General features: G+C 38.9%; 4 protein-coding genes across 6 annotated transcripts; 2 read left to right on the top strand and 2 right to left on the bottom strand.

Moving 5' to 3' along the window:
• The first annotated feature begins 930 nt into the window (after window positions 1–930).
• LOC103456364 (cellulose synthase A catalytic subunit 7 [UDP-forming]) lies at window positions 931–7,719 on the top strand. The gene is made up of 12 exons (XM_008396079.4): window positions 931–1,408; window positions 3,080–3,538; window positions 3,669–3,771; window positions 3,852–3,984; window positions 4,143–4,409; window positions 4,496–4,841; window positions 4,943–5,206; window positions 5,299–5,511; window positions 5,603–5,816; window positions 5,904–6,100; window positions 6,220–6,573; window positions 6,744–7,719. The coding sequence occupies exons 1-12, from the start codon at window positions 1,334–1,336 to the stop codon at window positions 7,323–7,325; spliced, it is 3,207 nt and encodes a 1,068-aa protein (XP_008394301.3). The 5' UTR covers window positions 931–1,333; the 3' UTR covers window positions 7,326–7,719.
• Window positions 7,720–10,446: 2,727 nt separating this feature from the next.
• Window positions 10,447–16,495, top strand: LOC103400316 (cellulose synthase A catalytic subunit 7 [UDP-forming]-like). Its single transcript, XM_070812664.1, has 11 exons — window positions 10,447–10,521; window positions 11,018–11,476; window positions 11,608–11,675; window positions 13,192–13,458; window positions 13,549–13,894; window positions 13,997–14,260; window positions 14,352–14,568; window positions 14,642–14,869; window positions 14,955–15,151; window positions 15,273–15,626; window positions 15,797–16,495. Exons 1-11 carry the CDS (start codon window positions 10,447–10,449, stop codon window positions 16,376–16,378), a joined length of 3,057 nt encoding a protein of 1,018 aa, XP_070668765.1. The 3' UTR covers window positions 16,379–16,495.
• A 760-nt stretch (window positions 16,496–17,255) lies between these two features.
• Window positions 17,256–20,237, bottom strand: LOC103456362 (pentatricopeptide repeat-containing protein At4g30700). The gene is given in 2 exon segments (XM_008396073.4): window positions 17,256–19,494; window positions 19,497–20,237. Coding segments are annotated over 2 exon segments (2,367 nt in total). The 5' UTR covers window positions 20,107–20,237; the 3' UTR covers window positions 17,256–17,737.
• Window positions 20,238–20,836: 599 nt separating this feature from the next.
• LOC103456363 (AUGMIN subunit 8) lies at window positions 20,837–26,279 on the bottom strand. Of its 3 annotated transcripts, none has more exons than XM_008396076.4 (7): window positions 26,056–26,279; window positions 22,926–24,449; window positions 22,571–22,690; window positions 21,974–22,090; window positions 21,803–21,892; window positions 21,498–21,605; window positions 20,837–21,249 (listed from the first exon to the last, which is right to left on the bottom strand). In XM_008396076.4, the coding sequence occupies exons 2-7, from the start codon at window positions 24,264–24,266 to the stop codon at window positions 21,145–21,147; spliced, it is 1,881 nt and encodes a 626-aa protein (XP_008394298.3). In that variant the 5' UTR covers window positions 24,267–24,449; window positions 26,056–26,279; the 3' UTR covers window positions 20,837–21,144. The 3 variants fall into 3 exon arrangements, with proteins under 3 accessions (XP_008394298.3, XP_008394299.3, XP_008394297.3); XM_008396077.4 differs by having other exon boundaries at window positions 24,875–26,238; XM_008396075.4 differs by lacking the exon at window positions 26,056–26,279 and adding an exon at window positions 24,568–25,601.
• Window positions 26,280–27,801: the final 1,522 nt, after the last annotated feature.

The raw sequence follows: 27,801 nt of genomic DNA, 5'->3' as shown, positions 1-27,801 counted from the left end.
AATTCGATCAGCTTGAATATCTTTCTTGAATTTGTGATTAAGCTAATGACAACGTAACCAAAAAAGTCTTTCCTTTGAGAGACTTTTAGGTTAAGTGGCATGTCCGACCACCAAACATCAACAAGAATATCAACGCGTTATACATGTTTGTAATCTTGATCATGCTTGTATGGCTATATATTTGTCAATGTATGCCGAGGTGGAAAATAAACGACAACATGACGAGTTTATTGGATGGTTGGAAATATAACGTAATTAAGCTGACCTGAGATTTTAAGTGAACTCTTATCTTATTTACAATGTCACCGCCTATGACCAAAGAGGATATTCAAATGGCAATGATATCTTCAACACGTCATCAACCATCACCCTTATCCTTGCCGAAAATAAGTCAAATTACATTTATTCAAAAGAAAACAAAAATTATGACGCCACTTTAGATTTTCCACTTGCAAAAGAGAAAAATATGTTTTTGCATCAGAAATTACAAATAAAGAAAGCAACTTTGGATTTCTACCACGCATTTGAAACAAACGGGTTCAAAATTTTTGCATTCATTTTGTGTGTGATTTTTGTATAACCTATATCATTGATTAACACGTGTTAATAAACTTAATCATCTTTCAAGTGTTCCACAAAAATGTCACACACAAAATGAATGCATAAGATTTGATTTGAGACAAAACTCTGCGTAGAAGTGGAATTTCACTTACTAATTACAGTAAAGCAACCTTCTTAGTACGAGTAGCAACCTTCTTGGTACGAGTATATTGCCATGTGAAATCATCTTTCAATTATATAAAGGTACATTACTGTAAACACGAAAATTTCTTGAAATTTCGATGTCTACAATTACACCTGAACATTCTTCGTTGAGTATAAAAAACTTCTAGCTAGGGACACTAACAATCTAATTGACAATAAAAAGAAACAAAAATAAATAAGAGAAGGTGACAAGGCAAAATCGAGGGTGTTGGGTAACGTTGAAAAAGGCGGGAGAGAAGGCGGTTGAGTAGTACAGTTTAAGAATGGAAGGAAGGAAAGCTTAGCTTCAAGGCAACGGAGACCCTGCAACCAACAACCACCTTCCGCCACCTGAATCGTTAAGTGGACTCTCTCTCTCTCTCTCTCTCTCTCTCTCTCTCTCTCTCTCTCATAAATAATTAGGTGAGAGGAGCTGAGAGGGACCTCACCCCCAAATATATCCCATGCCACCCTCCTCATAGCTAGCTGTTACTTCCATTCTTCAACATAAAATAGAAACCTCACCATCTTAGACCATCAGCGTTATTGATCGCTCTCGAACCTGAAATCGACGTCACAGGCTGCCGCCATGGAAGCCAGCGCCGGACTTGTCGCAGGGTCTCACAACCGCAATGAACTCGTCGTCATTCGTGGCCATGAAGAGGTAGCTAATAATTTCACATATAGTTTGTTTTGGTGGTGTTTAGGCATTTCACCTATAGTAGTTGACCTATTATTACAAAACATTTACAACTTATACCGCAATATTCAAAATAAATCATTTGATGTTATTACTCACCTTAATTATAATGAACAAACAATTATTGCACATATTATTACCCCTAACATATATGTACAAAAGTATAGAGTACTACTATACGTTCAAATATATATATATATATATATATATGCGCAATACTACATATATGTTCAAAAATATTGTACTAATTAATTTTCCTATATATAAATTTATGATGAGCAAATAACATATATTTTGTAAGTAAATTAATATTGAATCAAGTAACATTCCTTTCTTTTGTTGGTAATTATTTTCCATGAATTATTACATATATTTGGCCCATTTAATTATTCTAAGATATATGTACAAATAATAGGCAAATTAATTTTGAATCAAATAAAAATGCTTTATTTTGTAAGTAAATAAATTTTGAATCAAATAACATTCATTTATTATGTAGGTATTATATTTTGTATTATTATTACAACACACACACACACACACACACACACACATATATATATATATATATATTTTTTTTTTTTTGGGGGTACATTTATATTGTTATATGTACAAATAATAAGTAAATTAGTATTGGATAAAATAATTGTTTTTTATGTAGGTAAATTATTTTGTATATATTTTGCTTTTTTTTTAACAAGTGGTGTTATCTTTATTATGTAGGTAAATTATTTGCATATATTTTACATATATTGAGTAAATTATTTTGCTTTTTTAAGTAGTCTAACATTTTAAAATTCCAATAGTAGGTGCACCATTTTAATCAATAATAATAATTTTTGTACGTAAATTATTTTGTTTGAATTTTTACATATATCATGCAGTTTTTTATTACATGTGTGTGAAAAATACTTTTACCTACATTTATATGTTAAATATAATTTCATTGACTTATAACTTATTAAGCATGTATTATTACATATATTATGCATGTTTTATTCTTATTATATATTGGACAATGAATTTATAACATTAATGTTTTCATTTTTGTAAAATCATTAATTCTCCTTTACACAATCTGCATGGAATTAAATTGTGCATGTAAAACATTTAAATAGGGGTATTTTAGGCATCCGAAATTTTTTAAATGTATAAAGTCAAACTTAATTAATGAATTTGCTGATGTGGATTCTAGTTAATGAGTTTTATTCGGGTTAAAAACTTATGTTGGGTTTTATGTGGAAAAAATTAAGTTTTAGGGGCAAAAGTCTTATTCGGGATTGAGAGGGGCACTTTATGCCTTTGATCAACACTGAAGAGCTAATCTCGTTTAATCATGTCTTTTTTGAAAGAAAAAAATTAGCATGTCCTATGACTTGAGTGTATTTTGGTCTATGTGACTGTGTACAAACAGTAAAGAACCCTCTACTAATCACGTCGATGTTACATTTTTCCTCACACTTGCATCTTACCATTTACACAACATGTCACGTGGGAAAAGTCGTGTAATTATTCATTCAATACACGTCAATTTTTTGACGTGAGATTTTTGTATTATTCGGCAACTACGCTTTTGATTTTAGTTAATTTTGTGAATTGGATTGAAGTTTGACTTTTTGTGCTTGATGGATGCAGCACAAGCCATTGAGAAACTTGGACGGACAGGTTTGCGAAATATGCGGCGACGACGTGGGGCTGACGGTGGACGGAGACATGTTCGTGGCGTGCAACGAGTGTGGCTTCCCAGTGTGCAGGCCTTGCTACGAGTACGAGCGGAGGGAAGGCTCCCAGAACTGCCCTCAGTGCAAAACCAGATACAAGCGTCTCAAAGGCAGCCCCCGAGTCGAAGGAGACGATGACGAAGAGGACCTTGATGACATTGAACACGAATTCAACATTAATCACGATCATCCGGAAGATGATCACGATCAGATTAACGGCAACAACTCCGGCAGATCGCCCTATTATAAGCCAAACAATGAGCAGGTGGCTCAAGCCATGCTCCATGGAAAGATGAGCTATGGAAGAGGCCCTGATGATCCTGATCAGGAGTCACATTTCCCACCCGTAATCGCTGGAGTCAGATCCCGCCCGGTAATACTGAATGCATGATGACTCTTTTGGAGTACCAATAGCAGCTCTTTCGATCAAATAGGTCATGCTTCAGGATTGTTTAGCACTATTTTTAACTCATCTACATATGTGCATTCTTGATTTCGTGCAGGTAAGTGGTGAGCTCACATACTCAACGCACGGTCATGGAGATCCGCAGATGTTATCATCTTCGTTGCATAAACGAGTGCATCCATATCCGGCTTCTGAGGCTGGTATACTTCATTTATTTGCTCGTTTAATCTATCTATCCAAATTTTCGTTTTCATTTACCTGCGCTTTTGCATTCATACAGGAAGTGAAAGATGGGATGCTGAGAAGAGAGAGGGAGGTGGATGGAAAGAAAGAATGGATGACTGGAAAATGCAGCAAGGCAACCTGGGCGGCAATGATCAACCCAATGACTTTAATGATGCCGACATGGCCATGTACGTATACATATACATATATGCTCTTTAATTAAGCTAATTAACTCAATTCAACCCAATAATCAAGTCCTTAATTTCATTTACTAACATATATATATATATATATATATATATATATATATATATATAATGTTGTGTATTGGGGCTGCATAATGCAGGATTGATGAAGCTAGGCAGCCACTGTCAAGGAAAGTACCAATTGCGTCGAGCAAGATCAACCCTTATCGGATGATCATTGTGGCTCGGCTTTTCATTTTGGCCTTCTTCCTACGATACAGGCTTTTGCATCCGGTCAATGACGCATTTGGTCTCTGGTTAGTGTCTGTCACATGTGAAATATGGTTTGCAGTTTCATGGATCCTTGATCAGTTTCCAAAGTGGTACCCCATTGATCGTGAGACCTACCTCGATCGCCTTTCCCTCAGGTATATACACATTTGTAAAATATGTGTACATTAGCATCCAAGCGCTAACTAGTTATTAAGTTAATACAACGGTATCACTGATGCAGATATGAAAGGGAGGGTGAACCAAACATGCTCTGCCCGGTAGATGTGTTTGTGAGTACTGTGGATCCCATGAAGGAACCTCCACTTAATACCGCCAACACAGTTCTTTCAATCTTGTCCATGGACTACCCTGTTGACAAGATCTCATGCTACATCTCTGATGATGGAGCTTCCATGCTCACCTTTGAAGCCTTGTCAGAAACCGCTGAATTTGCGCGCAAATGGGTACCCTTCTGCAAGAAATTCTCCATTGAGCCTCGAGCCCCTGAGTTCTACTTCTGTGAGAAGATTGATTATCTCAAGGACAAGGTCCAGCCAACATTTGTTAAGGAGCGTCGAGCTATGAAGGTATGCGTGCACATATAACTGCGTTCATGTCACTACTAGAACCTGCTTGATTAGGACGGGGGCTGACTAATCGTAATTATTTTATGTATGACAAAATGCAGCGAGAGTATGAGGAATTCAAGGTTAGGATAAACGCACTTGTTGCGAAAGCCACGAAGGTTCCGCCAGAAGGGTGGATTATGCAAGATGGGACACCGTGGCCGGGAAACAACACTAAGGATCACCCTGGCATGATTCAAGTCTTTCTTGGTCACAGCGGAGGCCTTGATACCGAAGGGAATGAGCTTCCTCGTCTTGTCTATGTGTCTCGTGAAAAGAGGCCGGGTTTTCAACATCATAAGAAGGCCGGTGCCATGAATGCCCTGGTAACTAAACAAAAACTTTCAATTCAAGCATTCCGTTTCTTCTGTTTGCTTGAATACCAAGTAAAACCTTCTAATCGTATGTATATGATCAGGTTCGTGTCTCGGGAGTACTCACAAATGCTCCTTTCATGCTCAACTTGGATTGTGATCATTATGTAAACAACAGCAAGGCTGCAAGAGAGGCCATGTGTTTCTTGATGGACCCTCAAATTGGAAGGAAGGTTTGCTATGTCCAGTTCCCTCAAAGATTTGACGGCATTGACAGAAATGATCGTTACGCGAACAGAAATACAGTCTTCTTTGATGTAAGTAATCACCACAGGAAGCACCAAGATGAGTTGTTTTCTGACATATGAATGTGTTGCTAAAACAAATTGAATTTTCTTTAATTTTCAGATTAACATGAAAGGTCTGGATGGAATCCAAGGTCCAGTGTATGTGGGCACAGGATGTGTGTTCAGACGGCAAGCTTTATATGGCTACGATCCTCCGAAGGGTCCTAAGCGCCCGAAGATGGTAAGCTGTGACTGTTGCCCGTGTTTTGGACGCCGCAAGAAGCTTCCAAAGTACTCCAAGCATGATGCAAATGAAAATGCTGCAAACCTACAAGGTGATTTGTCAAAATTAGTCATTTTCGATGATTCTTTTTATTTTTTCCTGGCTTAAGTAAAACTTAAAGTTACATAATATTGAGTAGGAACGCATGATGACAAAGAGCTACTGATGTCCCAAATGAATTTTGAAAAGAAATTCGGACAGTCTGCAATTTTCGTGACTTCAACAATGATGGAACAAGGCGGTGTCCCTCCTTCCTCAAGCCCAGCAGCGATGCTTAAAGAAGCCATTCATGTGATCAGTTGCGGTTATGAAGACAAAACCGAATGGGGTTTAGAGGTAAAATTTTCAGCAATTTTTTTTATTATGCGCTGTTAAATTCGGGGTACCTTATGTCAAGTTAGTGCAGATTTTCTTGATTCATTGTGGAATATGTTGCTACTTTTGGATATATGCAGCTAGGTTGGATTTACGGATCTATCACAGAGGACATCCTAACGGGTTTCAAGATGCATTGCCGTGGTTGGAGGTCAATTTACTGTATGCCAGAAAGACCTGCATTCAAGGGTACAGCTCCCATCAACTTGTCTGATCGGCTCAACCAGGTTCTTCGTTGGGCACTTGGTTCCATTGAGATCTTTTTCAGTCGCCACAGTCCACTCTGGTATGGCTACAAGGGAGGGAAGCTCAAGTGGCTCGAGCGATTTGCTTATGTCAACACTACTGTCTACCCTTTCACCTCCCTTCCTCTTCTTGCTTATTGTATCCTCCCCGCTGTCTGCTTGCTCACTGACAAATTCATCATGCCACAGGTAACAATTTCTAGCTATCTTTTGCATCACATTGAATCATAGAAGACAATAAATAACAAAAAATGATTGTATTGATCATCTGCAAAGCATAGAAGTTGAACCTCATGCTTGTTCAGCACAGATTTCCCATGTGACAAAGTTGTGCTCTTTTGTTCTTTTTCAAATTCTAGATAAGCACCTTTGCAAGTCTCTTCTTCATCGCGCTGTTTCTCTCAATCTTTGGAACTGGCATTCTTGAGCTGAGATGGAGTGGAGTGAGCATCGAAGAATGGTGGAGAAACGAGCAGTTCTGGGTGATTGGTGGTGTCTCAGCTCACCTCTTCGCCGTTGTGCAAGGTCTTCTCAAGGTTTTAGCAGGCATTGACACCAACTTCACAGTCACGGCCAAGTCATCAGATGATGAGGATTTCGGAGAATTATACGCGTTTAAATGGACAACCCTCCTCATCCCTCCAACCACAATCTTAGTCATCAACCTTGTTGGAGTCGTTGCTGGGGTTTCGGACGCCATAAACAATGGGTACCAATCATGGGGGCCTCTGTTTGGGAAGCTCTTCTTTGCTTTTTGGGTGATTGTCCATCTCTATCCCTTCCTTAAAGGTCTTATGGGGAGACAGAACCGGACGCCAACCATTGTCGTCATTTGGTCAATTCTCCTGGCCTCCATCTTCTCGTTACTCTGGGTCCGAATTGATCCATTTGTGTTGAAAACCAAGGGACCTGACACGAAAAAATGCGGAATCAATTGCTGAAAATACTTGCGTCCTTTTTTGAAATGTGCATCTGCAGAAGATATATATAAGATTGAATAAAGGTAGAGTAAGAATTTTGTGTGTAGCTTTGAAATGCAATCAATGTACCAAGTTTTGTAAGCAGTATTCTAAAAATCGACCTAGGTGGCTGCTTAGGCGCTAGGCAGTGAAGGCCCGCCGTGATTTAGGGCAAATCGTTTTGAAAAATCGGTCTGGAGCCAGGCGGCCACCTAAGCTGTCCTGGGCGGAGGGCTAGATGGCACCTAGGTGGTCCTAGGCCCTTTTTTATATTTTATTAATTGTATGCTTTTTTCTTTTTTGGTTTCATGATGTTATACTTATGGAAATGGTGTACCTAATTTGCAAATGATGAATTTACTACAAGTTCATCCAATAGTGAAATGAATTGGAGCATTTTTTAGGGGATACATACAAAGAAAAAAAATAAACTAGATACAACAAGGTTAAATAATTTAGTCTATGTCCAATCCAATGCAAGGATCATGAACAAGAAGAATTTAATTTATCATCCAAGAATCCTCCTTATTATGATTATATGCTTACTGTTTTTAAATATTGAACTTTTTGGATGTATATACTTTGTGTATTCTTCTACTTCTATTTTTGCATTTTATCATTCTTTTATTATTCATACAATAGTTTTTTTTTCTTCAAGTGTAAATAGACACTTATTTACAAGATATATAATAAATTTATATAAATTCACCTAAGCCGCCTAGGCGCCCGCCTAAACTGGAAAAGTGTTGTTTGTAATGCATTTGGAACTAACTCACAAGGAGCTCAATGGATTCTCAAATTACTATTCTGTTCTTATGTTGTGCCACCCCCACTCGCATCTACCTTACGTCAGATTTACGAGAAAATTTTGCATGCAACATATATTTTACGTATATGGTTATGTGCTGCTCACTTGATGTTGCAAATGTGAGAGAGATGTTGGATGCAACGAGTGCACCACAAATTGTTCTCCTTATTTAGGGTTTAGCACAGAAGAAAGAAAAAATTTCTCAGAATAACAATTAGAAAAGGGTGTATGAAACATAAGCATCGAAAATTCGAAGCAGTTAGACGTGCTTATTTGAACAATTTGTTCTATTTTGAAGTTAAAAATGTTATAACCAAATTAAATACAAAGATAATTTGTTCTCTAAAATTCTAGGGCATACATTTTGTTCATCTCCATTAGTTCTTCTTCACTAGTTAGGCAGGGCGGCAATTTTAGAGTTAATCTAATAAAGTTTTTTACTCTCTCTCGTACTCATAAATGTTTTATTCTCTTAATCTCACATAAATGAGATTAAAAAAATTCTAAAGCATATTAAAAATACCAAAGCAATTTAAAAATACACAACACAATAAAAATTTATAATAATTAATTTACAAGTGTGACGAATGTGTAAAATATATATACAAATGCTTGTGAATGCATCATCTATGCTTTTACGATGGGCACATCATCGTTTAAATTTTTAAGACCCTACAAACCTTGTGAACAGTATTTTAGGGGAGTTCAAAATAAATAAAAATTCATAATAATTAATGTACAAGTGTGAAAAATGTGAAAGAATATATAAACACTAGTGATTGCATCCTCTATGCTTTGACGATGGTTACATTCTCGTTTAGATTTTTAAAACACCTCCAAACCCTCGTGAATAGTATTTTTCGTTTGAGTGAAAATTTAATAAAAATTCATAATAATTATTGTAGAAGTGTGAAAAATGTAAAAAAAAATATTTATATCACTCGTACTGACAAGCTTTACAATTTTTGTGAAAGGGTCAAATACGAAATCCGACACACCATAATCCACAAACTTGAGATTTATATTTAACCGTTGATTGTTGTTTACGCTCTAATCTTCTCACTGGATTTCGGTATTTAGATTTCCTTTTTTAAAACATGATCGTTTAGTGGATGCAAACAAATGAACGGTTCAGATCATTGATATCACGTTCTGATTTTTACGGTTAACTAAAATATGAGTCAATGTTATATAGTTTTAAAGATTTTATAAACTCCGAGCAATATTTTCAATAACTGTAAAAATCTGAATGTGATACCAATGATGTGAGTCGTTCATCTTTTTGCCTCCGCTAAAAGATCATGTTTTAAAAAAAAGGAAATTTGAAAAAAGGAAATTCGATGAGAAGAATGGAGCGTAAACATAAACGATAATCAATGGTTAAATTTGAATCTATGGTTTATGAGAGTATAGTGGCGAATTTCGGAGTTAACCTCTTTATGAAAGTTGTACAGCTTGTCATCACGAGTGTTTGTATATTTTTTACACTTCTACATTAATTAAAAAAAAATTAAAACTCGTAACTAACAATAACCATAGGATTTAATCTCACATAATTCTTACCGTTTGATTTAATCCCACAATTATAATCATAAAAGTATTTTTGGAGGGCTGCCAAAATTTTGACATAGTGCCAAAAAACTTAACTCTCTATTTCATAGTAAGTTACACAATTGCTACGTAAAACAAAAATCTGACTGTTTTGGTTTAGCTACGTAGTTTGTAGTCTCAATTGCGTCTTGGATTTTACTTTTTTGTTTTTTTGTTTTTATTACCTATACTAAGGGGATGGGGTCTTAGCCTCACAATTGGTTAGAAATAATGTGGTTCAAATTCGTCTTTGACGAGAATCGAACCTAAGACATCTCACTTATGAGTTAAGAGAAATATCACTAAACCGTAATACTGAGTAGCTTTTGTTGTTTTTAGAAAGCTTGGCTTTTTGTTGATGGAAAAAGATTGTGTGTTTTTTTTAATATTATGGGTACTTGAATATCAGCTCGGAGGTCTGCTTTGGGATAAAAAGTTACATTGCTGATGCTCCGTCTGATATACGCCGGCGTGATTTTTCTGTTTGTAGTGATGTAGACTCTCTCTCTCACAGACACACACATAATCCATTAGGTGAGAGGAGGTGAGAGGAGGTGAGAGGGACCTCACCACCAAATATCCCATGCCACCCTCCTTATAGCTAGCTACTACTTCCATTGTTCATCATCAAATAGAAACCTCACCATCCTAGATCATCAGCATTATTGATCGCTCTCGAACCTCAAATCGACACAGGCTGCCGCCATGGAAGCCAGCGCCGGACTTGTTGCAGGGTCTCACAACCGCAATGAACTCGTCGTCATTCATGGCCATGAAGAGGTAGCTAATAATTTCACCTATAGTTTGTTTTGATGGTGTTTAGGCTCTCTTTTGTTGGTTCTCTCTCTGCGAGGTTTGTTTAATAAAAATATGGGATGGTCGAGGGGTTTCTGAATGTGTTGGTCCTCTCTCACTCGGGATTAAGAGAGCATGACACTTTATCCCTTTACCAGCGTCAACGAGTTAATTTCGTCTAATCAAGTCTTTTTGAATAAAAGATTAGCATGTCTTATACTAGAGTGTATTTTGGTATGTGTGACTACATGTACAAATGATCACTAACCTACTACTAACCACGCCGATATTATATTTTTCTCACACCTGCATTTAAGCATCTGCACAACATGTCATGTGTGCACCCTCGTATATAACGTCACATTTATTTTTTTTTTTCAACTTTTTATGTGAGATTCTTGTATTCTTCAGCAACTACGCTTTGATTTTAGTTATTTTGTGAATTGGACTGAAGTTTATTGTTTGTGTTTGATGGATGCAGCACAAGCCATCGAGGAACTTGGACGTACAGGTGTGCGAGATATGCGGCGATGGCGTGGGGTTGACGGTGGACGGAAACTTGTTCGTGGCGTGCAACGATTGTGGCTTCCCAGTGTGCAGGCCTTGCTACGAGTACGAGCGGAGGGAAGGCTCCCAGAACTGCCCTCAGTGCAAAACCAGATACAAGCGTCTCAAAGGCAGCCCCCGAATCGAAGGAGACGACGACGAAGAGGACATTGATGACATTGAACACGAATTCAACATTAATCACGATCATCCGGAAGATGATCACGATCAGATTAACGGCAACAACGCCGCCAGATCGCCTTATTATAAGACTAACAATAAGCAGCTGGCTGAAGCCAGGCTCCGTGGAACGAAGAGCTATGGAAGAGGCCCTGATGATCCTGATCGGGAGTCACATATCCCAACCGTAATCGCCGGAGTCAGATCCCACCCGGTAATACCGAGTGCATAATGACTCTTTTGGAGTACGAATAGCAGCTCTCTCGAGATATTATTGTCATGCATCAAGATTAATTTGTACTGTCTTTAACTCGTGTACATATGTGCATTCTTAATTTCGTGCAGGTAATGCAGCAGGGCAACCTTGGCGGCAGTGATCAACCTGATGGATTGAATGATGCCGACATGGCCATGTACGTATACATATACACATATGCTTTTTGTTGGAGGCCAATTCAAAAAATAATAACAGAATTTGAAATGAATTGATTCTAGGTTAAACTCTGTTTACTACTCTGAAGTTTTGTGGACATTTAGTACATCAAGTTTTTTTCATTCCAAAGTCATACCTAAAGTGTAAATTTTGGGACAGTCTCATACATCCGTTAGTCAAACTGTTAAATCTGCCGTTAATTGTGATGTGGCGCCCATGTGGACAATGACTGGGCACCACGTGTCATCCACGTTTTGTTTTGTTTTTTTGTTTTTTGTTTTTTTACCTTCTTCTTCTTCCTCCTTCTTCTTCTTCTTCTTCTTCTTCTTCTGGGGTTCGGTTCTTTTTTTTGTTTTTGTTTCTTCTTCTTCCTCCTCCTCCTTCTTCTGGGTTGCAGGGGTTGGGTTTTTGGTGGGGGGGGGGGACGAACTGGGTTCCTATTTTTTTCTTTTTTTTTCTTCTTCCTTCTCCGAATTTGGGTTGCAGATTCGATTTTTTTCCTTCTTCCTCCGAATCTGGGGAAGATGAAGGTTTATTTTTTTTTAATATATATATATATATATATGTATTTTTTTATTTTTTATAAATAATTTATTTTTAATTTCCACATGGATAACACGTGTCGCCCAGTCATTGTCCACATGGGCGCCACGTCACAGTTAACGGGAGACTTAGCAGTTTGACTAACAGATGTATGAGACTGTTCCAAAATTTACACTTTAGGTATGACTCTGGGACGAAAAAAACTTGATGTACTAAATGTTGAAAATCACGAAACATGAGGGTAGTAAATAATGCCCTTGATTCTTTATTAAGAAATAAGAAATATATTTGTAATGCAAAATGGAATAATGACAAAATAATTACAGAAAGCAAAATTACTTAACTTGGTTGATAGACAGAGGCTAGCGCAAAGCTATGTCCTTCGAACAATATTTTCGTCCCACTCTTGTGCTTGTGATTTGATGACGTCAACTCAAGCAGAATACAACTTTCTAATTCGTCAATCCGGACTCGATTGCAGAATTCTGACGAATTGCTTTGTGTGTTTACGTTTTGGAAGCTTTTGTACGGGAGAAAGAAAGGAAAAGGATATCTCTGTTGAAAATTGAGACTACAAATATATATATATATATATATAGAGGATGTTTCATAGCCTTTCAAATACATGTTGATCTTATTTGAAAATACACAACTCTTTTCAAAAATTATGTTTTTTAATCAAAACATTTTTAATATATTAATTAAAATGTCCCATACCATTAGGCCTAAGCCTTCAATCCTCATTTGAAATGGCCCAAACCAAAAACGGTTAAATCGAAGACGCAACATATATAAACCCTATTAAGGAACATATGTCCCCGATGTGGGACAAGGAGTCTCAAAACTCCAACACTTTTTAATGAAGCTAATTAACTCAATTCAACCCAATAATTAAGTCCTTAATTTCATTTATTAACAAATATAATGTTGTGTATTGGTACTGCATAATGCAGGATAAATGGAGCTAGGCAGCCACTCTCAAGGAAAGTACCAATTGCGTTGGGCAAGATCAACCCTTATCGGATGATCATTGTGGCTCGGCTTTTCATTTTGGCCTTGTTTCTTCGATACAGGCTTTTGAATCCGGTCAATGACGCATTTGGTCTCTGGTTAGTGTCTGTCATGTGTGAAATATGGTTTGCAGTTTCATGGATCCTTGATCAGTTCCCAAAGTGGTACCCCATTGATCGTAAGACCTACCTCGATCGCCTTTCCCTCAGGTATATATTCGCACATTTGTTAAGTATGCGTATATTAGCATCAAAGCGCTAACTAGTTACTATGTTAATACAACGGTATTACTGATGCAGATATGAGAGGGAGGGTGAACCGAACATGCTCTGCCCGGTAGATGTGTTTGTGAGTACTGTGGATCCCATGAAAGAACCTCCACTTAATACCGCCAACACTGTTCTTTCAATCTTGTCCATGGACTACCCTGTCGACAAGATCTCATGCTACATCTCTGATGATGGAGCTTCCATGCTCACCTTCGAAGCCTTGTCAGAAACCGCTGAATTTGCGCGCAAATGGGTACCTTTCAGCAAGAAATTCTCTATTGAGCCTCGAGCCCCTGAGTTCTACTTCTGTGAGAAGATTGATTATCTCAAGGACAAGGCCCAGCCAACATTTGTTGAGGAGCGTCGAGCTATGAAGGTATTGCATGCATATATAACCGCGTTCATGTCACTACTAGAACCTGCTTGATTAGGACGGGGGCTGACTAATCGTAATTTTTTTACGTATGCAAAAATGCAGAGAGAGTACGAGGAATTCAAGGTTAGGATAAACGCACTTGTTGCGAAATCCACAAAGGTTCCGCCAGAAGGGTGGATTATGCAGGATGGGACACCGTGGCCGGGAAACAACACTCAGGATCACCCTGGCATGATCCAAGTCTTTCTTGGTCACAGCGGAGGCCTTGATACCGAAGGGAATGAGCTTCCTCGTCTTGTCTACATGTCTCGTGAGAAGAGGCCTGGTTTTCAACATCATAAGAAGGCCGGTGCCATGAATGCCCTGGTAACTAAACAAAACTTTCAATTTAAGCATTCCTTTTCTTCTGTTTGCTTGAATACCAAGTAAAAACTTCTAATCGTATGCATATGATCAGGTTCGTGTCTCGGGAGTACTTACAAATGCTCCTTTCCTGCTCAACTTGGATTGTGATCATTATGTAAACAACAGCAAGGCTGCAAGAGAGGCCATGTGTTTCTTGATGGACCCTCAAATTGGAAGGAAGGTTTGTTATGTCCAGTTCCCTCAAAGATTTGACGGCATTGACCGAAATGATCGTTACGCGAACAGAAATAGAATCTTTTTCGATGTAAGTAATCACCACAGGAAGCACCAAGATCAATTGTTTTCTGACATATAATTGTGTTACTAAAATAATATTGAATTTCTTTAATTTTCAGATTAACATGAAAGGTCTGGATGGAATTCAAGGTCCTGTGTGTGTGGGCACAGGATGTGTGTTCAGAAGGCAAGCTTTATATGGCTATGATCCTCCGAAGGGTCCTAAGCGCCCAAAGATGGCAAGCTGTGACTGCTTCCCGTGTATTGGACGCCGCAAGAAGCTTCCAAAGTACTCCAAGGATGATGCAATTGGAGATGCTCCAAACCTACAAGGTGATTTATCAAAATTAATCATTTTCAATGAGAGTTTATGTTTTTTTGGCTTAAGTAAAACTTAAAGTTACATAATATTGAGTAGGAATGCATGGTGACAAAAAGCTACTGATGTCCCAAATGAATTTTGAAAAGAAATTCGGACAGTCTGCAATTTTCGTGACTTCAACAATGATGGAACAAGGCGGTGTCCCTTCTTCCTCAAGCCCAGCAGCATTGCTTAAAGAAGCCATTCTTGTGATCAGTTGCGGTTATGAAGACAAAACTGATTGGGGTTTAGAGGTAAAATTTTCAGCAATTATTTTTGTATCATTCGCTGTGAAATTTGGATACCTTATGAGTCAAGTTAGTGCAGTTTTCTTGATTCATTGTGGAATATGTTGCTACTTTTGGATATATGCAGCTAGGTTGGATTTACGGATCTGTCACAGAGGACATCTTAACGGGTTTCAAGATGCATTGCCGTGGTTGGAGGTCAATTTACTGTATGCCAGATAGACCTGCATTCAAGGGTACAGCTCCCATCAACTTGTCAGATCGGCTCAACCAGGTTCTTCGTTGGGCACTTGGTTCCATTGAGATCTTTTTCAGTCGCCACAGTCCACTCTGGTATGGCTACAAGGGAGGGAAGCTCAAGTGGCTCGAGCGATTTGCTTATGTCAACACTACTGTCTACCCTTTCACCTCCCTTCCTCTTCTTGCCTATTGTATCCTCCCCGCCGTCTGCTTGCTCACTGATAAATTCATCATGCCAGAGGTAACAACTTCTAGCTATGTTTTGCGCCACATTGAATCATAGAAGACAATAAATAACCAAAAATGATTGTATTAATCATCCGAAAAACATAGAAGTTGAACCCCATGCTTGTTCTGCACAGATTTCCCATGTGACAAAGTTGTGTCTTTTGTTTCTTTTTCAAATTCTAGATAAGCACTTTTGCAAGCCTCATCGTCATTGCGCTGTTTCTCTCAATCTTTGGAACTGGCATTCTTGAGCTTAGATGGAGCGGAGTGAGCATCGAAGAATGGTGGAGAAACGAGCAATTCTGGGTGATTGGAGGTGTCTCAGCTTACCTCTTCGCTGTTGTGCAAGGTCTTCTCAAGGTTTTAGGCGGCAATGACACCAATTTCACAGTCACAGCCAAGTCACCAGATGATGAGGATTTTGGAGAATTATACGCGTTGAAATGGACAACCCTCCTCATCCCTCCAACCACAATCTTAGTCATCAACCTTATTGGAGTCGTTGCTGGGATTTCGGACGCCGTAAACAACGGGAACCAATCTATGGGGCCTCTTCTTGGGAAGCTCTTCTTTGCTTTTTGGGTGATCGTTCATCTCTATCCCTTCCTTAAAGGTCTTCTGGGGAGGCAGAACCGGACGCCAACCATTGTCATCATTTGGTCAATTCTCCTGGCTTCCATCTTCTCGTTACTCTGGATCCGAATTGATCCATTTGTGTTGCAAACCAAGGGACCTGACACGAAACAGTGCGGAATCAATTGCTGAAAATACTTGTATTCCTTTCATCCTTTTCTGAAAATGTGCATCTGCAGAAGATATATCTTTACAGAGCATGCACAAGTATGAATAAAGGTAGAGTAGGGTACCAAATTTGTGTGTAGCTTTGAAGTGCAATCAACGTACCAAGTTTTCTAAGGGTAGTTTAGTATTGTTGTGGTATGAAAATAAACAGTTGTAAAATAAAGTTGTTGAGTATTTGGCAAACCTTTTTTGTAAAGTGCTTTTAACCAAAAAAAAGTATCTTAGCGTTGGGTTAACTTTTATATAAAATATATGTGAATATGTTAAATGACTAAAAATGATATGGTATTTAATGTGATATAATAATTGCCAAAGAGAATAATGTAGGGGCAAAGGTTATCATTTTGTAAAATGTGCAGGGGTATACTGGCAATGTGCTTTGAAAAGAGAAAACACTTTTTTAGAAGCATTGTAGACCCTGCTTCTGCTTTTTTCTATTGTCATTGACAACCCTTTTTTAAATAAGCACTTTTTTTTTACCAAACACATTTGATGTTGCAGTTTTTTTTTTTTTTTTTTTTTTAAGCATCACAACCCCAAACCAGCCATAAGTGAGTTGGAAAAGTTTTGTTTGTAATGACTTTGGAACTAACCAACTCACAACGGAGCTCAATGGATTCTCAGTTTATTACTCTGTTCTTGTGTTGTGACACCGCCATTCGCATTTTACTAACGTCTGATTTACAAGAAAAACTTGCATGCAACATCCACCAAATGTATATGGTCATGTGCTGCTCACATGGTGTTGCAAATGTGAGTGAGATGTCGGATGCAACGGGTGCATCACAATTTTTTCTCCTGATTTAGGGTTTAGCACAAAAGAAATAAAACATTCCCGGAATAATGATTGAAAAAGGGTGTAAGAAACATAAGCATCGAAAATTCGAAGCAGTTAGATGTGCTTATTTGAACAATTTCTTCGATTTTGAAGTTAAAAATGCTATCACCAAATAAAATACAAAGATAATTTGCTATTGAAAAAAGGGTACCAGATCAAGAATGTAGTATCTCGAAAATCGTCGAGGTTTGTACTGAATAGCCAGGTGAATCAGAATACAGTGCAGGATATATGCTACAGGTGCTTGCCGGACGTACACTAGGAAGAGAGTGTTGAAACAAGTCTTTCCTGTGTTTCCTGTAATTTAGTCGTTCCATGCCAGAGTATCGGACGGGCTTCAGCTTCATCTATTTTCGGCGAAGAATGTCCTTCAGTATCCTTGTTAAGCTGTGAAAGTTATTGATGAAGTGACTCTCCGTTTTACCATGGAAGCAATATGAAACTGCAGAACAAGATGGTTGCATACCGGTGCAGAAAACTTTTTGTCACCAATAGTCTCCACAAGAACAAATGCCGTCTTTGAAATGATGGAATCTATTAGCATCTCTAACTACAATAACTCTTTCTGTGATCTTGGATATAAATTTAGTTGCATTATGGCAATCCAAACAAACCCGGAGATTCTTAAAGATTCTAATTTCTGCCCCGGGTGCTGTTTCAATCAGGGCAAAAGCAATGGCCAGCTTCTCACTATGAACCTTCATCATTAACTCCTTCTCTTCCTCCTCAACATCATGCAAAGCAGTCACAGTTTCAGTCTGAAATCCAGCCTCCGCCATTTTTCCCAATAACTCATCCAGCATCCTATAGATTGCCGTTGCTTGAGGATGAGATCGATCACCACATGTAAACACATGCGGGGTCTCACCAATCTCAACGAGAGTGCATCCCGGAGTCTTAGCCAAATTTCTATTCTTAACTACCTGTCGTACTGAAGCAGCCTTTGGAAAGTTCCTGTCAGCTGAGTATACGTTGGAGAGCAAGACATAATATCCTGTATTATCTGGGTCCAGTTCAAATAGATTTTCAGAAGCCACACGCGCCAGTTCGGTGTTCTTGTGAATCATGCAAGCACCAAGCAATGCACCCCAAACGGGAGGACCTGGCTCAACTGGCATTTCCTTTATAAATTCCAACGCCTTCTCTAACTTTCCAGCTCTGCCAAGGATGTCAACCATGCAGGCATAATGCTCGGGCAAGGGCTCAAAGCCATGGTTGTGAACCATATGATCCAAGATTTCTTCACCTTCTCTCACCAAGCCCGCATGGCTACAAGCATACAAGACGGATAGAAAAGTAACTGCGCTTGGGGAAATCCCAGAATGCAACATCTCTGTAAAGAGTTTTAGTGCTTCGTGCCCATCACCATGAAGGCCGTAAGCAGATATCATGGCATTCCAAGTAACCACATTTTTCTCTGTCATCGAGTCAAATAACTTCCGAGCTTCCACAATGCTCCCACACTTTGCATACATGTCAACTAGAGAAGTCAATACATAGATGTTAGACTCAAGATTTTTGCTCTTAATCAAACCATGGGCCCATTTCCCAAGACTTATGGCTCCGAGCTGAGCACAAGCCGAAAGAATACTTGTAACTGTAACAGGGTTTGGACTGAATTCAGACATCATTTCACGGAAAAGAGATATTGCAGTCTCCGTCAGCCCGTTTTGGGTATAACCCGAGATCATGGCATTCCAAGATGCCAAAGTTTTCTCCTTAGACTGATCAAACAGCTGTCGTGCCAATTCAATCTCATTCAGTCTACAATAAACAGTAACAAATGCAGTCGAGACAGAAGGATGTGAAACAATACCAGATTTCACACAGAAAGTTTGAAGAGAGCCAGTGAGATGCAGATGACCAAAGGGAGAAGACACAGGAATCAACCCAACAATTGTGCTTGAATTAACTTTCTCCCCAGAAGCAAGCAAATCCCTGAAAAGACTAACAGATGATTCGGTCTCATTGTTGCAAGTGTATCCAGCAATCATTGCATTATAACATATCAAATCCGGCTGGCTAATGTGTCCAAATAATAACCTTGCCGTCTCTAGCTCCTTACACTTCGAATACAACGAAACCAATCCGGTAAGCACATGAACATCAGAATGATATCCAGCCTTCAGAGCCAAACAATGAACTCTCATCCCTGCTTTCAACTCCTGCAACTCTGCCACTGCAGGAAGCACGGTTGCCAACGTCGTCGAATCAAAACCCATCCCACCCCCAACCATATCTCAAAAACCTGCATCGAATCGGCGTAATAACAATTCCTCACCAACCCAGATATCATCGTATTCCACAAAATCGTGTCCTTCTCGGGCATTCCATCAAACACCTTCTGTGCTAGCTCAACCCGGGAAACCGTGAAGTAAAAGTCAACAACAATCGACCCTACATACAAATTCGATCCTAACCCATCAACAATCGAATGGGCGTGCAGCAAAATCCCATATTTCTCGTCCTTAAACCCCGAAGTGGCCGACACGGCGAAAGCGTAGGTAAACTTGTCGGGTTTAAGATTAGTGTTCTTCCGCAAATGGGTGTAGAGAGAAATGGCAGAGTAAGGCGCGGCATTGGCAGCGAAGCCTCGGATGACGACGTTGAAGAGGAAAAGGTCGGGTCTTGGAATGGAGAGGAAGAGGTCACGTGCGTTGCGCATGGCCTTGAGGTCGGAGAACTTGTGGGTGAGCTTGGTGACGGTGGCGAGGTCGTTTTGGTAGCCATTGAGGATGATCTGCGCGTGGGTCTGGGTCAGGTGAGAGAGACAGGTCGCATTGTTGAGAAGTCCGAGGAAGAAATTCCGATCAAATTTTGGCGCGCGGCAGCTGCTTATGTTCCTGCTAATCATATGTATTTGTCTTTTGTTTTGTGTCGAAACGCGGCAGTTATATTTAGCCGTTGCTTTTCCCGGCGTATGGCGGGGAATCCCATGTTCTCTTTCTAAATAAGAAAATTAGGTAAATAGGTCTTTATATTTGTCCCCAATTTACAATTGGCATTTTATGATTGATATAACTAATCACTTTGATTCCTATGATTTAAATTGATAGAAGTAGTCCCTAAGTTTGTTTACCGTCAATCATTTTGGTTATTTAGTAACTCTGTTAAATATGGACAAAAATAACAAAAATACACTCAATTTAATAAACAATGGACCAAAATAATTCGACAAAAATTGAGGATGCTTTTGTTGTTTTCTTCTTATTTAACAGCGATTTTTTTACAAAATGATCAAAATGATTGACGGTGGACAAAATCAGAGACCATTTCTATCAATTTTAAATCTCATTAACCAAAATAAGGAGTTATGTCAATCTCAACAACCATTTTGATCCTTCAACTCGTTTATGTAGTCCCTCGACTCCCATACTTGTGCTAGGCAGAAGACAACTATGTAATAAGAATCCTTCGAAGTTGAGGTGAAAGTCTAACGTATGGCCGGACAGATCAACGGGTAGGTTGGGTCAGATTAACGGGTAGGGATGTACAGACCGGCGTGAGGTAGAATTTCTCAGATTTTAGGCATAACGGACACACCTGTTCAAAGGTAAAGACGATGAACGATGGTGAAAAAGGCATATGGTAATTACGATGTTTCCTATTCATTTCCTTTGGAACCTTTGTTTCTACACTGAATTCAATCCTTTGCTTCCTCTGCATTTCCTTTTCATCTGCGTAACACAAAAATTACACCGGAAAACACGGAGCCATCGGCCCTTTGCTCCGAAAAGAAGGGAAAAAAATTGGAATAGAACAAGATGACATTGGCTAAAAACGAAAAATTAATTTACAATCACGGTGAACTGACGGAGACATTTATCTCTGCCCGGGTATGTATTTATCCCTTCGGAATTGACAACGCGAGCTTATCATATTGGCTTTGGAGCTAGTCAGGATCAAGAAGATGTCTTGGTTGCCAAAATTGGCCGCTCGCCCTTGCCAAGTCTTGTTTCGTTTGCATGAGATGGGTCCTCAGGCTGTATTCCTCTACCTGTTTTGAGCAGCCAGTAATCAAAAGTTAATCAAGTACGGTTTTTATCAGCAATTAATGTTGCAACATGATTTGTCAAACTGAAGACACGCTCGGTTGACAAGAAATCAGTGTTCATCAAACTGAAGAACATTCAATACTACGACATAACATATATAACAGAGCCCCCAACCTCCCAAAGCATTCAAAAGTATTTGCTTTTCCTAATAACATTCTGTTCTTTAAAATAAATGGTCTAATTGTTTTACCTGCATAGCTGCTGCTGAAGCCAGCAGCACTTCACACTCGCCAAGCATGGCTTTCTCCTGTGCTGCTACAACAGCAAGTTCAGAAACCAAACTGGTCACGCCCTCCACCTACATCACATGAATGTAAAGTTCTGTGTTATTAGGCCTCCAAACACAACTTCTTGTTTTTTTCACAAGACATGCAACCTCTACATCATTGATCGTAGGTGCTACTTGGTGTTTGTCATAAAGAATGTGATAAAAGGAAGAAGGTTGAAAGCTATCACAACATGGTCAACGTGAAAATATAGAAACATGAATCTCACCTGTGAGAGCAAAGAGCATATGGAGGATGCCATTGCCTGCATCACATCAACAGCTGAGCAGATCGCTACCTTCAAAGAATCCAAATCTGCCTGTAAAAGTGTAAGTTTATAGTGATGAGAAAAAGTCTCTTTCCATAAATCAAATTAATGATCTTTTACAACTTAACATACCCTTGCCCCTCCAGTCACTGGAAGACGCAGAGTGCTTGCCTCCAAATCTTCCATAGCCCCCGAGAATGCAGCAATATGATCGCTTTCAAGTAAATCCCAGTCGTCAAGGTAAGCCATCTGACCAATAATTAGAAAGGGTACAAGTCAGAAATAAATAGATATATAATATGAGACCAAAATTTAACAGGAAACCTCTGAACTAAGACATGCACAACATGACTTATTATTTCTAACAAATGTCAACCTTGGCACTATTTTGCTCGGTTTTACAAACTGAATATGATTACAAACAGAACATGATGATAAGTTTGCCTTCATCGTCAACTCTCTTCTATTAGACGGATTCTCAAAAATAGTTCCATTCCCAGATAACAAGGCCGGTTAAAAGCAATTTCAAACATTTTCCAAAGGTTCACACGGATCAATTCTTAGAATGCATCCCAACTGCCTGGTGCAATAATCTGATGACCACACTAAATTCTTATATATTTTCCTTCATAACCTAGTCATCGACTTACAGGAACCCTTATGGATGAATGCAATCAATAAAAACATCGCAGATAACATGTCATCACTGTTGTGGGAAAGAGGCATTACTTGATCATTCAATACTGACTTCAGCTTAAGTTCAAGCTTCAACTGCTGGAGATCAATTCGTTTCTTGATTACTGAGTCCCACAAGCTTAGTGTAGTGTTCCACACATTCAATAAAGTTCTCTGCAACATCAATTAAATTCCGATGTAAGTTGACATAATAATCTTCACTTGCAAATTTGCAATAAGTTTGCACAACCCTGACCATGCAACAAATCAATACCATTGATAAAACCATTCAGTAATCTGAAATTAGTAAGACGGGACATGATAAAAAATACTAGGAAATAGTTAAGAAATTAGTAGGTCAAAGAATTATGCCTAAAAATTTTCTAATTCAAAGGGAACAAACACCCACCTCTGCATTTAATTTCTGAACATAAAGTACAGCCTCTGCCCTTGCATTAGCAAATCGCCATTGCAAACATCTATTGTAAAGTAACCGCAACTGATGAGCATCTTCAATGCAACTTGCACCTTTTTTCCCCTTAAAATCTGCTATGAAACTAAGCACAGAAGTTGAACTGCTTGACTGACTAGAAGTACCAGATGGCCTTGCCTTAGATGGGCTAACTCCTCTTGAAGGAGGAGTAGATGGTCTTGATCGAGACGGGCTTAAACCTCTTGTAACAGAGGATGCAAACATTGAGCTCCTACTAGGTGAGGATGGTCGTGATTGTGATGGAGTACTAGGCAAAGATTGAGATTTCAGTGAATGAGTTGTTGATGACAACCTGTCCGATAAACTTGTCGAGGCAAGCTTGTGAGGTCCAGATACCTGCAGGGAATTACCATCAGCTGAAGCTCCAAGTCCTGCTCTACCACTTTGATGAAGTGATAATAACGCGGCAGCATCACTAGTGGATTTTTGTAAAGGTTTACCCGAAGAATCAGATGGCCGTGTTCTCCTCAGTGTAGACAACCCAACTACAGGAGCTGGTGCAGCAAGCCTGACAATCTTAGCACCAAGATCTACACTTCTATTTAATGAATTGGAAGATACTTTTCCACCTATTCTACTTGGCCAACGATGCTGATCTATCAATCTGGAATGCAAGGCATCAACCGGCTTAGAATTCTCTGATTGATCAGGCGCATTTTTCCCCTTAACAGGGCTCCTTTTTCTCTCTGGTGTGAGCTTTCGAGGAGCAGCAGGCGTTTCAGCCTGTCTATGAGCCACATTCGAAGATGACCTCAAAGTGCGGTCAGACAGAGCACTAGTCACTGGTTTTTCCTTCTTACAAACAGGAATTGAAATGCTATCAGATTGGAAGGAAACACTCAAACTTCTCATAGTGGAAGGCCACAAACCCTCTGGCATTCGACCATTGGCTGTTCTTCTGGACGACAATTGCACATCTGCAGAAGAATCCTGGACCGGCGTTGATGGACTTGGTGGGGAAGTGGGTGTGGAAGGCCGCTTCCTATCCACAGATTGGGATCTCTTGGACACCGACGGTGAGGATGGACGTGATGTTCTTGTAAGGGTTGGCGATGGGCAGCGCCGGGCACCAGAAGGCGATGAGGGAGTTGTTGAGGAGGGAGTGGGAGACTTGTACCTAGAACTAACTTCCCTCGTCCGAGGGCGGCGGGTAATGACTGCATTGTTGTTCCTCTCCGCGGGAACCAACGGCAGTCTTGGGTTCCCCACGGCTGTTTGCTTCCTCAGCGCTGCTAGGGCTGATTCACGCACATCCATCCACACTATCCAGATCAAATTCAAACCGCATTGATGGAATTCGATTCTTTCATTTCATCAAACCAAATTTACGTACTCGACATCCTTTGCGTTTCATATAATCCCATCACATTCATATATCAACACTCAATGGAATAGCACAACCTGTTTCTTGAAAAGAAGATACTTTTCCCAGCAATAAATCTGTCACAAAACGCACAAATCAAAAGTAAGAGACAGCGGCAGAGGGAGGGGCTAAGAAAGCAAAAGAATAAATAACCCAGAAAAAAGAAAAAGGAACATTGAAAAAAAAAAAGCATACATCTTTACAGAGACTCAGATCCAATTGAGAATCAATCTGGGAACTAGAGCAAATACTCTCAAAAGGGTATTCTGTTTCCACAGAAACAAGCCCAAATCCAATCAGATCAGGCCATGGCAATGAAATTAGGAAGGGGGTAAACAACATCTGGTGCCAAAAAGGGTTATGGTTGGAGGTTGGTTTTGATAACCCACAAAACTGAATGCAAGGGTAGGATTGGTAGGGACACAAAGGATTATTGGAGAGCCTGAGAAGAGAGAGTGGACAGTGGTGAGAGTGCAGGATAAGAGAAAAGGAAGGGTTGTACCGTGTGTGCTGGATAAAGCGTGTTGCCTTTCGATTTTTGCTCTGGTCCCTCTCACGGGAGTGCCATGGTCGGTTGGGCTGGAAAATAGGTCAACTCAACTCACACAACAAAACCCCACTCTCTCTCTCTCTCTGCCCAGTTTTCCCTTCTCTTGCAACTCTCTGTCTGAAAGGGAAATCAATGAAAGCGATCCCAAAACTTGCAGAAACAATCCAGAGCTTTTAGCTTTCTCTCTCTAACCCCCCCCCCCTTTCTCTCTCTCTCTCTCTCTCTCTCTCTCTCTCTCTCTCTCTCTCTAACTGTTTCCAAAACAAAACTAAAATACAGAATAATCCGGATCAACTGCCATAAATTTAATTACTTTACTAAAATAATGCTTAAGGGGTTTTTCTCCTATTTTTTGACTCCGACTGTCTCACACAAAAATTTGCGAAAAAACAATAAAAATCCCCTTTGCTTCTGTGGGGTTTTGTCTGCATCCACAATATTAAAATCTCCAATCATACGAAGGTTGAAACTTGCAGGTGCCATTGTTCATCGGGAAATGAGAAAAAGATACGGAGGTCCACGTGGAAGAAGGATCATAATCCCTCCCCATGATTTTTTTCAGTGTAAAAACATCAAATTATGGGACAGCAGCAAACGCACATAAAATAAAGTGAACAAAACACATCGTTAATCGGAAATTCGATAAAAATATGGTTTTGTTTTTCGTTTTGACCATCGTAATTCATTTGTTTTTGTTTCATAGATAGATGTAGGAACTCAAGTCGATGAAAACGCAGAAAGAATTTTAAAAATTTGAGAAGAGAAAATTTGAAAAGGATTTCAACGAGGGATCTATGACATATGTCGGCAGTCGACAGGGCCGTGTCCCTCAAATCCAAAACACGTTTACTGCTTCACTGTTCAATGTTCATGCAATTTCTCTCTCTCTAAACACCAAAGTTTCAGTCTTGAGAGAGAGAGAGAGAGAGAGTGAGCGCTCAAGAATTCCCCCAAAAATGAAAACCCATGATAAATCAATTAATTTTAGGAAAATGAAAAGGAAATATTAACCGTCGGTAAACTACGGTTAATCGAAATTTACCAACAAATAATATTGAATTTGAAAAACATTGCACGAATTCCTCAAATCGTCAAAACCCTAAATTCGCACCCCCATTATATTTGAGACTCACCGAAATCGGAAGGAAATTTAAGTTGATCTCTTTGAGAATTCGAATCGCGAGGTCACACGGCGGTGGTTGGGAGGCGTCGCCCGAAACGAAGTATTCTCCGGGAGGTGATCGGAGAGTCAAAGACACCCGGCGGGAAGTCAAGGATTTCCGGCGGGAGGCGGAGTTTGAAGGAGATACCGAAATGGAAAATGGAGAAAGGAAAAGGTATGTGTATTTGAGGAAATAATTAATATTATTTTCTGGTTTATTTAATTTGAAAAATGGATTTTTGGAATTTTTAAAATAAATAAATTGCGCAGAAACGGTTACAGTTTGGAGGGAGGGACCATCAGAGGCCGTTGCTTTCGCGCCACCTACGTTGATACGGGCCCCTATCTCCTGCGCCCAGTTCCACAGAAGCGCGCATTAGGACCACTTGATCCAATTTATGTATTAAATTCAGAGCTTTGCCTTTGCCTGCATATTTATTGCCTTTGCCTGCATATTTACTAGGTAAAATGTCAAACACCAGTTTTCCATTGTTGCTTTTTATGGTTTTATACCAAGAAACAATGTCAAACTAGTTTACATTTTTTTCCGAGCTGTATTTTAATTTAGAGAGGTTATATTCACACACCCCAAATAACTTCTCTCACATCTTTTTTATTTTTTAATATTTTCTACACACCACTAACATTTGATAAAAAAATATTTATAAAAAAAAAGATGTGGGAGAACTAATTTAGGATGTGTGAATATAATCTCCCTTAATTTAACCTAAATTACGAGAGTATACTTGCATTGTCTAAAATTCAAATGCACGCCCACTAAATTTTCATGAATTTTTTAATTCAAAGTTCAAACTTAACTGTTAAATTTAACAATTAATGTATTCTAGAATTCTCGCCAATAAATAAGACTTGGCATGGGCACAGCCGTTTGTAATACGTATCACTATCATATTGTCTACTACATATTTTCGGACTATCTCTCTTAAGAAGCAATTATGGTGTTGTATGTTTCCTTGTTGTCCAAGTCAGTTTACATCAAGTTTTTGGGATGAAATATTTGGTATATTGTAACCTACAAAATGGTAAAAAAAATTATATAATCACTATCATGCTAGAAATCAAGAAGAAGAGCAGAAAAGGTTTTACTCTTTCATCACTTTAGAAATAGAATCGACAAGCCAAAACAGGCTGGTAGATAAGCCAAACTTAAAAGTCTTGCAATGGTTTTTTATTCTACTCTATATGTATCTACATACATACATGGGGCCTTTTATCCCTTTTATCCAAAGGAATCTCCCTTTTTTTAGTAAATATAAGGGCTAGTTGTGGGATCCATTATACGTTAAAATCCAACAATTATAGCTGTTTATTTTTAAGTCTTCATTCATAGAAATTTTTTTCTAAAAAATTAATTTAATTCGAAACTATTTACTCATTTGATTGTCATGATAAAATTTCAATATTTATTAGAATATAATGTTCGTCAATTTTTTCTAAACTCAATTTGATGTCTCAAACATTTCTTATTTGACTAATATTTTTTCAAGAATGATCTAAAATGTGCAGCTTAAAAAATAAACGATTCGAATCGTTAAAGTTCGATATGAAGTAGGGCCAACAATTAATCCTCATTTTTACACAAATATATATATATATATATATATATATATATATTCCCTTTATGGTGCACTTAATCCTATTGATTTGATTTAGTCCATGGACTAAATCAATAGGATTAAGTGCACCATAAAAGGAA

This window comes from Malus domestica, chromosome 15 (genome assembly GCF_042453785.1).
Source record: "Malus domestica chromosome 15, GDT2T_hap1".
NCBI lineage: Eukaryota > Viridiplantae > Streptophyta > Magnoliopsida > Rosales > Rosaceae > Malus > Malus domestica.
The sequence above is the reverse complement of the archived record's forward strand: the minus strand, read 5'-3'. Positions and strand labels throughout refer to the sequence as shown.